This window comes from Pararge aegeria, chromosome 1 (genome assembly GCF_905163445.1).
Source record: "Pararge aegeria chromosome 1, ilParAegt1.1, whole genome shotgun sequence".
In the NCBI taxonomy this organism is placed as follows: Eukaryota; Metazoa; Arthropoda; class Insecta; order Lepidoptera; family Nymphalidae; genus Pararge; species Pararge aegeria.
The window spans coordinates 11,939,509-11,952,160 of NC_053180.1; the positions used below are offsets into that span (position 1 = coordinate 11,939,509).

The 12,652-nt window shown below is 38.5% G+C and overlaps 1 protein-coding gene across 1 annotated transcript; it reads right to left on the bottom strand.

Annotated features, from left to right (window-relative positions):
* Positions 1 to 4,558: 4,558 nt before the first annotated feature.
* On the bottom strand, positions 4,559 to 7,879 carry LOC120630216. Its single transcript, XM_039899394.1, has one exon. The coding sequence runs from the start codon at positions 7,877 to 7,879 to the stop codon at positions 4,559 to 4,561; it is 3,321 nt and encodes a 1,106-aa protein (XP_039755328.1).
* Positions 7,880 to 12,652: the final 4,773 nt, after the last annotated feature.

Below are 12,652 nucleotides of genomic sequence, written 5' to 3' on the forward strand. Positions count from 1 at the left end.
AATTCATATTACTTGTTACCTTCAAATGACTCTACTACCAGTTCGGAATGCTGTCTTCGGCAGAGAAGACCACTGGCAAGAAACTCTACCGTTGCTCTTTTATTCAATCAATTAAAACAACTTATAAACACAATTACAACGTTGTCATATGTAATAACGCTAGGCCCTTTGATACAAGACATATTTTAAGACAGGTAAAACATAACCACTATTATCACTTATAACATCAGGACTTTTGGAACAAGTTGTTTGTATAGAGCAACCTCTGCTACATAAACTGTCGGTATAAAGTTATGCTAGGGCTCCATATATGATACCTAAATAAACCAAAGGATGAGATATACTTATCTAATGCAACATCAGGTACAACCATAGTACCAACAACTTTTAACAACTCCATCACCAGTACATACGACTTGTTTCGCCACAACAATATTTCGTTAAGTGTATCGTTTCCATTATAAATCATCTCAACCCAATTTGTAACGTTCTATCCACAATACTTTACTTAATCTCCTTTTCTCAATTCATTAATTTAAATCCGTCCTCACTTTTTTTTGCCGCCAATCTAACTTGTCAAACTCGCGTCTCCCGCCATAGATCCTATACTTTTATTTGACAGTCTACTAAAGTCCATTATTCTATTTTCAATACATTATCAATGAGTATACAAACTAAGATTTGTTGATATATTTAATATAATCATCGGGTTTATCATAGATAAAGTGCTGTAATTCCCTATTTCCTAACACGGCCATTCTGACAAGTACTTCGTTCTCGAAGTACATAGGGTTATTCTTTTTAGGTATATGTATTGTATCATAAGTCTTTAGGTTCAAAGAACATCCTTATAAGTACATCATCTTATGTACACCTCTATAACATTAGTTCAAATGGTATATAAGCATAAAAAATTATCAAATCAGTTACATTCTGTATACACTTTTATCAATAAACTGTAAACAATATTTTATCAAAAGATAGGCATTTTAGAAAAAAGAATTTAGAAAAAAAATTTCATTAAAATTCCACACCATTTAACATATTACAACAATATAATACTTCTAATAAAGTAAAATGATTAATTTTCAACAATGTAAATCAAAAATACTCATTTTCATTTATCTTGTACATTTTAACATGTACAATCACAATCCAAATATTTCCATCTCAATATAAATCTCAAACAATTTATCCTTTTGCCTCTAGTCCAACTTTATCAAAATATCCACACAGGTAATTGTATTTCCCATCAATTCTGTCATTAACATTGTTAGTCTCATTTAGTCACAGATGCAATCGGTACAGTCTAATAGTCAAACCAATATATACAAAAACACCAACACCCACTGGTGATATCAACAACATCATCACTCTCAAGTGATATCAATAACATCATCACCCACTGGTGATATCAACAACATCATCACTCTCAAGTAATGTCAATAACATCATCACCCACTGGTGATATCAACAACATCATCACTCTCAAGTGATATCAATAACATCATCACCCACTGGTGATATTCATATTTTTTCCTCTGTCCAAGTCAAGTAATATATAAGATAAATATAAATAAATTAATATAAAAACGCTAAGATGGAATTATTTCTATTAGTTTACATCTTTTTTTTTTTATCATCTCATCATAAAAGCCAAGGTATATTCAATGTTTGTTCAATTGTTATTTCTATTATTCAATGTTTTATTTCAATCTAAACATCAATTAAACCACCTGTTTAACAGAATCATTTATCATGCAAGGACTCTTAAAATTTCACATAAAATTTGATAATTTAAACAACTGTAAACCTAAGTATAATCTAATTATTTATAATGCAACTAATATATTTTCCTTTGCAGCAGCAACATTAATTTAGTTTATAATAGTATTTTATTTATATCATTTTTAAAAACTTCTCTCAACATCATACTGAAAGATCACTGACCTAACCTAACCCACAAAATTTAAGCTGACTCTCAATTATTTTCTTCGCACAATCCAACATAGACACTAAACTATTTCATTTAGCTATTCAGTAGTAATTTTCCCTATATGTATTGTTCTGATACATAATCATATTCTATTCTATTGTACCAACAAATTTTTTTTTTTTTTTTTTTGTTTTGTTTTATGTTTATTCTTTTATATGTTCTGAATAATTTACATAATCTCTCCTATCTCGGCTTTCCTGACAAGTACTTCGATCTCGAAGTACATAGAAAAGTTCCTAAATAAAAGTTAACAGCTCGGCTAACCTGACTAGTTGCTCAATATAAACTTGAAATCTTGTATGTAATAAATAAGAATTAAAAGAGAAATCTATTACACATTCCGTTCGGCTAACCTGACCAGTTAATTTATTGTAGCCTGGACAGACTAATAATAAAACTTAGCACAAATTCTATTTGGCTAACCTGACTAATTAAATAAAACTTGATAATTCAAATTTATCAAACTCATTACACATTCTGTTTGGCCAACTTGACTAGTTGGTTTTCACAAACAAACTTAAATCAATTCTGTTTTGGACTTAATCATTTCAGCAAAATAAACAAAGAGCCACTAGGCCATATCAGTTTCAGGTAATAAGTACTATCTTTCAAAAGTAGAAACCACAAAAAGAAAAGATAAATAAAAATATCACATCAATTGGTTCCCCGGACCACATATACTTCAATGGAATTTTACCAAGTCTGGTGCTCTGTCTCCAGAGTGTTTCTGTTTTAGCACATACCAGCTATTAGTTGAGACATCATCAAAAACATCAAACCATGTACTATATCCACATTTGCTGGGATGGTTATTAATTGGTTCCCCGGACCACATATCCTTAAATAGAATTTCAACAAACATGGTGCTTTGTCTCCAGAGTGTTTCTGTTTTAGCACATAGCAGCAAAACTTGAGGCATCATCAAAAACATAAAACTCTTTACTATGTCCACATTTGACGGGATGGTTCTAAAAAAAGTAAATCTGCATTAGAGTAAGGCATAAATTGGACATGAATAGGATCCCACTTCTGATGCTAAAAAAATATAGACATGGAAGGCCCAAGTATTCACTTATTCACTATAATACCCACAATGTTCAGGATGGCACTTAATCTTTCATTAATTAACAGTACTATTGAAGCTAAATACCTAGTTTCTTAGCAGTAATCATTTATTCTCATGACTATTATTCTTCCTTCCTATTAAAGTATTCATTTTATAAAAGAAATCTTTAAAGCCCACCAACCTGCTTTAGAGCAGTGTTGTGGGTCTGTACTCTATAAACCTGACTTCCCAAGGAGTGAAATAAAACAACTGGACTGACTCTAATACTGTATATTAGGCTTCTCTATAATTCATATTACTTGTTACCTTCAAATGACTCTACTACCAGTTCGGAATGCTGTCTTCGGCAGAGAAGACCACTGGCAAGAAACTCTACCGTTGCTCTTTTATTCAATCAATTAAAACAACTTATAAACACAATTACAACATTGTCATATGTAATAACGCTAGGCCCTTTGATACAAGACATATTTTAAGACAGGTAAAACATAACCACTATTATCACTTATAACATCAGGACTTTTGGAACAAGTTGTTTGTATAGAGCAACCTCTGCTACATAAACTGTCGGTATAAAGTTATGCTAGGGCTCCATATATGATACCTAAATAAACCAAAGGATGAGATATACTTATCTAATGCAACATCAGGTACAACCATAGTACCAACAACTTTTAACAACTCCATCACCAGTACATACGACTTGTTTCGCCACAACAATATTTCGTTAAGTGTATCGTTTCCATTATAAATCATCTCAACCCAATTTGTAACGTTCTATCCACAATACTTTACTTAATCTCCTTTTCTCAATTCATTAATTTAAATCCGTCCTCACTTTTTTTTGCCGCCAATCTAACTTGTCAAACTCGCGTCTCCCGCCATAGATCCTATACTTTTATTTGACAGTCTACTAAAGTCCATTATTCTATTTTCAATACATTATCAATGAGTATACAAACTAAGATTTGTTGATATATTTAATATAATCATCGGGTTTATCATAGATAAAGTGCTGTAATTCCCTATTTCCTAACACGCGCATATCGGTATCTTTATTAGAGTATGAGACAAGGATGCAAATACAGGTAAAAGAGATAGCAATATTAGTAGACAGAGATAGTGATACATAAAGAGTGAAGCGGTTGTTTACAAATTGGTCAGCTTCAGTATGGTTGGTGACGGGGAAGCATCGACCGCTTAATTTAAATAAATCTTATGTTTAATTTTACAGCTATAAATCGTCTATATTTATTACTAATAAAATATACTCTAAATAGACTTATCGGAGATTAGGTCTCGCAACTAACTTATATTTTTCATACAAATAACCAATATATCTACCTTATCAACTATTAAAACATAACTTCCTTATTATAATAATCAACTGTTTGATACAAGGTCTCGCAAAAGTATTTGTTAATTTACTTAATCAATTTAGGTATCGTGAATCTTCAACAGTCTCCCCTCCGTGCGAAGATGACATCTGGAGCACTTCATGTTGAGGAAGAAGATTGCGCGATTTTCACTAGGCGGGAAACCGGTCGCTTTAGTATTCCGGCGGTAGTGCGCACGTCTACTATACGTGTTTTTTCGTCTGGTCCGGGGTAGGTTTTGATGATTTCACCTCTTGGCCAGGTGCCTCGGGGAAGAGAATTATCGATTATTATTACAATGTCGCCGATGGTTGGGTTAATGAATCCATTTTGATTGTTGTTGTATCGCGGTGTTATCGTGGGTAGATATTCATTGAGCCAGCGTTTCCAGAAGTGATCGGTGAGGCGTTGTAATGTTTTCCATGTTGGGGGGCCGATGAGTTCGTCGTCCGTGAAATCTCCCATGCGAAGGTGCCCGCTTGATCTTCCAATCAGAAAGTGGTTTGGAGTTAAACCTTCTTGGTCATCTGGATCTAGGGATACCTCTGTTATAGGTCTTGAATTTATGAGGTGTTCTGCTTCTAGAAGTAATGTATGTAATATTTCTTCTTGAGGATGTCGTGTATTAAGGGTTGCGGTTAGTGCGGTTTTAACTGATCGCACTAGTCTCTCCCATGCTCCTCCCATGTGTGGAGCTCCTGGAGGTATGAATTTCCATTGAATTCCTTTTTCTTTGGATTTATCTATAATTTTTTCAAACGCTGTCTTGATTTCTTTATTTGCTCCGATGAAATTTGTTCCATTGTCGCTAAACATCGTTTTAGGTGTCCCTCGACGTGCTATCATTCTTCGCAGTGTGAGTATCATGTTATCTGCTGACAAGGATGTAGCAATCTCCAGATGAACTGCTCGCGTTGTGAGGCATGTATATAAAGCCACCCAGCGTTTATCTGTTTTTCTGCCAATTTTTATGGTTATTGGTCCGAAATAATCTACAGCAGTGCAGGTGAACGGGTATTGTTTGTGTTGCAGGCGTTCCACCGGTAAGTCTCCCAAAGGTGTTGTGATAGGAACGGCTTTGTGTATTCTACACCATTGGCATTCTCTTGCTATACTTTTGACGGTGTTTCGAAGGGATATCACATAGTATTTCTGTCGAATCTCGTTCATAATCGTGTTGTGATTACCGTGATTGTATTCTTGATGGTAATGGTTCACGATTAGTCGTGTACTCGGGTGTTTTCCATCGAGTATTATGGGTTTTTTGTAGGAAATCGCTATGTTGTTGGCAGCGGATAGGCGAGTTTCGAGATGCATTATATCATCTTCTATAACGGCGGTGAGTCTTCTTAGGCGGGATCCTTTGGCGAACTTCTTGTGATCTTTAAGGTTTTGAATTTCATTCTTAAAACTGTCATTTTGAATTCGTTGTATCAACATTGTTTCAGCTTGCTTGATGTATTTTCTTGATAATGGTATTAGTTTGTTCACGGTTTTTATAGTTGGTTCTTGATTCGTGGGTGTTTGTTGAGTCATCTGTTTTTTATACGGTTTCCAGGCTTTATCCTTGACGATTCGTTTAGTGGCGGTGACTTTGTCGGGTTTATTTAGTAATGTTTTAAAAACTTCGACGCTTTGTATGAAGCGTGCTGAGGCTCGTAGGTAACGTGTCCATGATGAGAAACGACTGACGTCTGGTATAGGTGGTTGAACGAGACGCGCCGTGGCTACTGTCTGTGTTTTTTCTTCGCCCGTAACTTGTAGTGAGCGATCACTGTGATCTTGAGGCCATTCGTTGCAGTCAAGTTTTAGGAATTCTGGACCGTTGAACCATCGATGGTTGCTGTCGAAATTTCGGGGTGCCGATCTAGTTGCGTCGTCAGCTACGTTTTGTTTAGTGGGTACGTATCTCCATTCTGATGTTTTTGAGAGTTCTTCTATTTCAGCTAGTCTGTGTGCGACGAAGGTTTTGAACGTGAGTGGGTCGGATTTGATCCATGCTAATACCGTTCGAGAGTCTGACCAGTAATACTTCTTCTTAATATTGGTGTCCATTTCTTGGTGAATGCTGTTTGCTAGACGGCGGCCAAGCACTGCGGCTTGTAATTCTAATCGTGGTATAGAGGTAGGTTTGAGTGGGGCCACCTTGGCTTTTGCTGCTATTAGTTTTATGCTGACCTGGTTGTTCATAGTAGTTTTCCAGTATGTTGCAGCGGCATAGATGGTTTCACTGGCGTCTACGAAGGTATGTAGTTCCCCCTCGTTACAGGAATCTGTACATCGTGGAACGTTGAGATTCTTTAGACATGCTAGGTTGTTGAGCCATTTTGACCAATGGTCTCTAAGCGTGTCGGGTATGTGGTCGTCCCAATTTATTCCGGTGCGCCATAGTTGCTGTATAAGTGTTTTTCCTTGTATTAAAACTGGAGTGGCTAAACCTAGCGGGTCGAATACTGACATGACAGCGCTTGCGACTTCGCGTTTAGTTGGTGGTCTCGTTTCTTTAGTGACGTCATCGGGCGTGTTGCGAAGGCTGACAGTAAATCGTAATGCGTCGTTGTTGGTTTGCCATATCATGCCCAATGTCTTCCCATATTTATCGTGGTCTCCCAAATTAATATGGTCGGGATGGTTGATTTCCATTGTGTTAATAGTGGATGGATAATTCGATGTCCATCCTCTTAGTTCGAAACCTCCACTTTTGTGTATGAGGTCCACTTCTTTACTTGTTCTTTTTGCTTCTTCGACTGTTGGGAAGCTTTGTAAATAGTCGTCCATATAATGACAACGTTGAATGGCATTCACAGCCTCGGGATATTTTTCTTGGAAGTCTTGAGCATTTCGATTCTTAACGTATATAGCTGAACAGGGTGATGACGTTGCTCCGAATATTAGCGACTTCATTCTGTATTCTTTAGGTTCTGCGTCTGTTTCGTTCTCTTTCCAGAGGAATCGTAAGCTGTCTCTGTCTTCTTCTCGTATTACGATTCTGAGAAACATTTCCTTGATGTCGGCTGCGACGGCTACCGGGCCTTGGCGGAACCTTATCAGCACGCCGAAGAGGGATTGTAGTAAATCAGGACCGGATAGTAAGGCATCGATTAGACTTTTGCCATTTGTGCGTTCGGCGGCGTCGAACACGACTCTTAATTTTTCCTTTTGTGGATGTATTACTGCGAAATGTGGCAGGTACCAGGTTCTTGGCGAGGTGGGTTTTGTGGTGGCTAGTTCGGCATATCCATTGGATATTAGATTTTGTATTTGGTGAGTATATTTTAATTTGAAGTCTTCATTTTTATTTAGTTTTCTTTCTATGCCTTGTAGGCGGCGTAAGGCACTGTTTCTATTTTGTGGCATAGTTTCATCGTCGGATTTCCATAGTAATCCGCATTCGAATCTTCCTTCGGGCAATCTATGAGTTGTTTTTTCTAAAATTGCCATGGCTCGTTGTTCGGGATCTTTTAGTGGTTTTCTTTCTGTTATTCCCAACGAGTCGAGACTGAAATGGTTTTTAATTAGTTTATCTATGTCTTCAGTTTCTTTTTCATGAATGTGATTTATGAAGAGGACGGGTTTTGAGGTTTCAGTCTTCAAGCCGTGAAGTATCCATCCTAGGCTGGTTAGGGATGCCACGGGCTTTGATGCGCTACCAGTCTTCAAGTCTCTTGTAACTATTAAGTGCCAGTTGTCTTGGCCTATTAACAGTGATGGTGGCGTTCCATCCATCCATCGTATATCAGCTGATCTTCTATATCTTTAAGATGGGGGCAATCTTCTATGTCTTCTTTCTTTACGGATTGTGCTATAAGGTTGAGTTGTCCGATTGTATGTGCCTGAAGATCTTCATATGTCCTTGAGAATAAACCTTTGATACGAATTTTAATATGTCTTGATTCTTCCGTTTTCATTTGATGACCGCTTATGCCTTCGATAACTAGGCTCTTTGCAGGTCCGGAGGCTCCTATGTGGTGGGCGACTTTGTCTACCAGCAGAGTGACTGTTGACCCCTCATCTAGTAAGGCCATGACGGTCTCAGTGCCATTTGGTCCGCACAGCTCTACAGGTACTATTTTTAAGTAGGCTTTTGAAGTGCCTATGTGATTTACTGAAACTATCTTATTAGAGTCTGGTTTTAATCTTTCTTGATGCAGTAGCTCATGATGCTTTCTGATGCAACCATCCTTGCCACAAGGTTGAGTTTTGCATTGAAAGTGTCTGTGATTCGTTTTGAGACATTTGAAACACATCTTTAGTCTTTTGACTATTTCCCAACGTTCTTTGGTGGGTTCCTTTGTGAATTTGTCGCATTTGATAATATCGTGTGATTGTTCGCATAGGGGACATCTTTCTTCTTCTATTGCCGAGGCGGTAAGGACGATTCTCATTTCTTCTTCGAACTCGCTGTCGTAGTTTGAATCTTCGTCACTTTCGTAGGTTGATTCGTGATTTGCCGTATTAACTCTGGCTCTTCTTATTGGTCGTGATTTGTTATTTTCTATTTTAACCTTCTGTTCGAGACGTAAACCGGGCTCATCAAATTGATCCGATATCATATTTAAAAACTCAGACAGCACACTGAGTACGGGTTCCTTTGTCCGGTGGCATTTGTATTCTTGCCATCGAAATCTTACTATGGTGCTCATTTTTCCCACGATTCTATCTGATATATCGGTAGAGTAAAGATATTCCTTTCGGTCTAATTGTTTTATTGTATTTACGCTGTTAAATACTGCGCTAGCAAATGTGCCTATGCCCTTAATGTCTTCAGTCATTTTGGGCAATTTGTCGAGTTCTGCGATTTCGCTTTTTATTATATATGAAGGTTGTCCGAATCTTCTTTCTAATTCTGTTAATATTATTTCTGGGTTCGTGCTGGTGTATAGAAGAGATTTTACTGTTTGTCTTGCAAGTCCTTTGAGGGACTTCCTGATGCGAGCGGTGTTTTCGATGTCACTAAAAAATGATGCCGTGTCCTTGTAGTGGCTGATGAATGGTATCCAGTTGATGGGATCTCCGTCAAATAGGTACAGATCGTTAATATATATTGGTGGTTTCTTTGGTGCGGTATCCGTTCTGTGTTCGTGACTACTGTTGGTTTGTTGAACTGCCTTTGCTACTAGGTTTGATAGGATGTTCATACTGCGGTTAAATTCGGTATCTTGTGGCGGCGGAGTTTTGTCTATCCAATCGTTGACTAGGTCGTTTTCATCGTCCGGTTCTTGGTCGGAGTTCTCTGCTAGTTGCAATAGCTCCAATTTAGTACGAGCGAGTGCAGCTGCGGCGTCCGCCTGTTCTTTTTCTCTGTGCTGGAGTTCTAAACGGGCTTCTAGTTCTGCACGTTTGCTCTGCGATGTCCGTGATCCCGTCGCTTTTCTTTGCACGTCTTGTGGTGTGTTTTTCGCTGTGCTGCTTGAGTCTGTTGTGGTCGTAGTTTGATTGGTGCTAGTTGTTTGTTCTGTACAGGTGGTTCGCTCTGTACCTGACGTTTCGCCTGTTCTAGACGAATCTCCCGATTCGTCGCTTCCGACTTCCTTTTCCTTTGGTTGTGACTTCTTGCTTCGCGTTTCGATGGTACTCATCTTGGCGCAGGTCTTCAGTCTTCTTGACCCTAACAGCCCTAACGCCCTATCAGTCCTGGCAGAGGGTCCCAAAGGAAGAACACACTCTGACAGGGATGGAAATAAAGGTAGGGTGGTGAGGAATCGCCCGACAGAGGGTAACGCGTGAGAATCGCGCGCTCGGGTACCGGGGGGAACGCCCGATACCGTCGTGCGTGCCTTCCAGGAGGGCGCTATCCCACGCGAACCGTACCGGCGCGATCAGACTGTTACAGACTTACTGCCCGTTAAGGCAAGCTGGCAGTACCGTCTGGTATACTGCTCCCGCCGTTAGGCGTTAACTCACTGTTCACCGTTTGACACCGTTAGGTGGTGAACAGATGAGGCGCGGTAAACCGCTTTGAGTCTTCTCTTCTACGTTGCGAAGCGATCTTCCCAACAGGCCTCGCGGTCTTCGGCAGCTATGCAGAGCTTCGCCTCAATGCACCCGCAGCGATGGTGGATTCCTCTTCGTATGTTGAAGGTAAGACTTCTTGTAGGTCTTCTCTGCAGCGCGGCAAAACGATCTTCCCAACAGCCTCGCGGTCTTCAGCAGCTACTCCAGAGCTTCGCTTCAATGCACCCGCAGCGATGGTGGATTCCTTTTTGCCAATGCGTTGTAGGTGGGACTTCTTGTGTCTGTAGCGCGAGAAACGATCTTCCCCACATGCTTCGCGGTCTTCGGCAGCTATGCAGAGCTTCGCCTCAATGCACCCGCAGCGAAGGGTTGATGCCTTTTCCGTTGCTAGACAGACTTCTTGTACGTTGACTTCGGTCTGCAGCCTGACTTGAACGATCTTCCAAGCCCGCGGAACCCGTTCCGCAGCGATAGGTTGATTCCTTTCAGTCTTGCTTCGCAGAAATGTTCACTGACTTGAGCTCGTCTCCTTTTCTTATTTTGCCGGTTTCTTGGATCCGGCTCGAAGGACCATGCACTGTGGAGGATCGTAGACGAGTCCAATCCACAGTAGTGAAATAAAACAACAAGGTGTAGTCGTTTTACCGGAGATGCGTTCGCTTCAGAGTCAGCGAGTGAAGTGCGTGATTTGACCGCGTGAGGCGGGGTTTTATGCTCACAGAAGCGCGCGCATATCGGTATCTTTATTAGAGTATGAGACAAGGATGCAAATACAGGTAAAAGAGATAGCAATATTAGTAGACAGAGATAGTGATACATAAAGAGTGAAGCGGTTGTTTACAAATTGGTCAGCTTCAGTATGGTTGGTGACGGGGAAGCATCGACCGCTTAATTTAAATAAATCTTATGTTTAATTTTACAGCTATAAATCGTCTATATTTATTACTAATAAAATATACTCTAAATAGACTTATCGGAGATTAGGTCTCGCAACTAACTTATATTTTTCATACAAATAACCAATATATCTACCTTATCAACTATTAAAACATAACTTCCTTATTATAATAATCAACTGTTTGATACAAGGTCTCGCAAAAGTATTTGTTAATTTACTTAATCAATTTAGGTATCGTGAATCTTCAACAATTACTTTAAGTTTAATTTCGCCTTAAAGCTAATTAAAGTGTCATGAAAAATGTCAATGTCAGGGTTTTTTAAGTTGTTAAAAAGATTAGTCATTCGGTTAATAAGTGAAAATGGTCCTGTATGTGAGTTACTAAAGCCTTGCTGCAGTGAGGGGTAAAATATTTTGATAAAATATGGCTATGGCAGTTTTTTTTTAACCCATTACGTGGTTTCCACGTGGAATTGTAGTAAAACGATAATTCTTAGTATAGTAACTAGCCATGGCTGAGGCCTCCCACGAGACACGTCAAGAGAAAATTCAGAAATTGAGATTGAACCCGTCACTTCCTACTCAGTGCTTACCACTGAGCCACTGTCAGAGGACGACAAAACAATTGAAATTTTATAAGAATATCATATATATGGGCTTTTTTATACGTTCCAATATTTGTTATTCAACATGGCGAATTACAAAAAAAAAATCTACTGAAAATATTTTTGCCTGATAGGTTTAAAGACTTTATTACATTTAATAATGTCTAAAAACTTATTATGATAGACTAGCGGACCCTCGCGACTTCGTCCGTATGAGTCAATCGAGAAGCTAGAATAGATCTGATACTAACATCATAATCATCGTGTCTAGCTATGTACCTTCTATTATTTTAGGCAGTTTACTGAGTTAGTAATTTGTTATTATTTTAGTTAATACATTCATACTCGTACATACACCCATCCTCACAAACTTTCGTATTTATATTATTAAGTAGGATAGTACGCATGCATTCAATCGTTGACCATATGCCTTGCTACTTGCTGTTATTTGTGAAGAGTTATGTCCTTTTTCTCCGATATTATTTATCAGATCTTCCTTAAAATTAGAAACTAAATACATGTTTGATAGTATATATACTTTCAAATAAATAAAATAATTATTATAATCGGTTCAAATTTCACGGCGCTATGAAGTCAAATTGATAAAAATTTTCATCCCATTTCCCGGAGGAAACTTATTGTCTATAAAAAGTATGCTATATGTTGACCCGGAATATCAGCTACCATTGTGCCAAATTTTATTTAAATCCGTTCAGTAGTTTTCACGTGATGCCCGGACAGACAGACAGACGGACA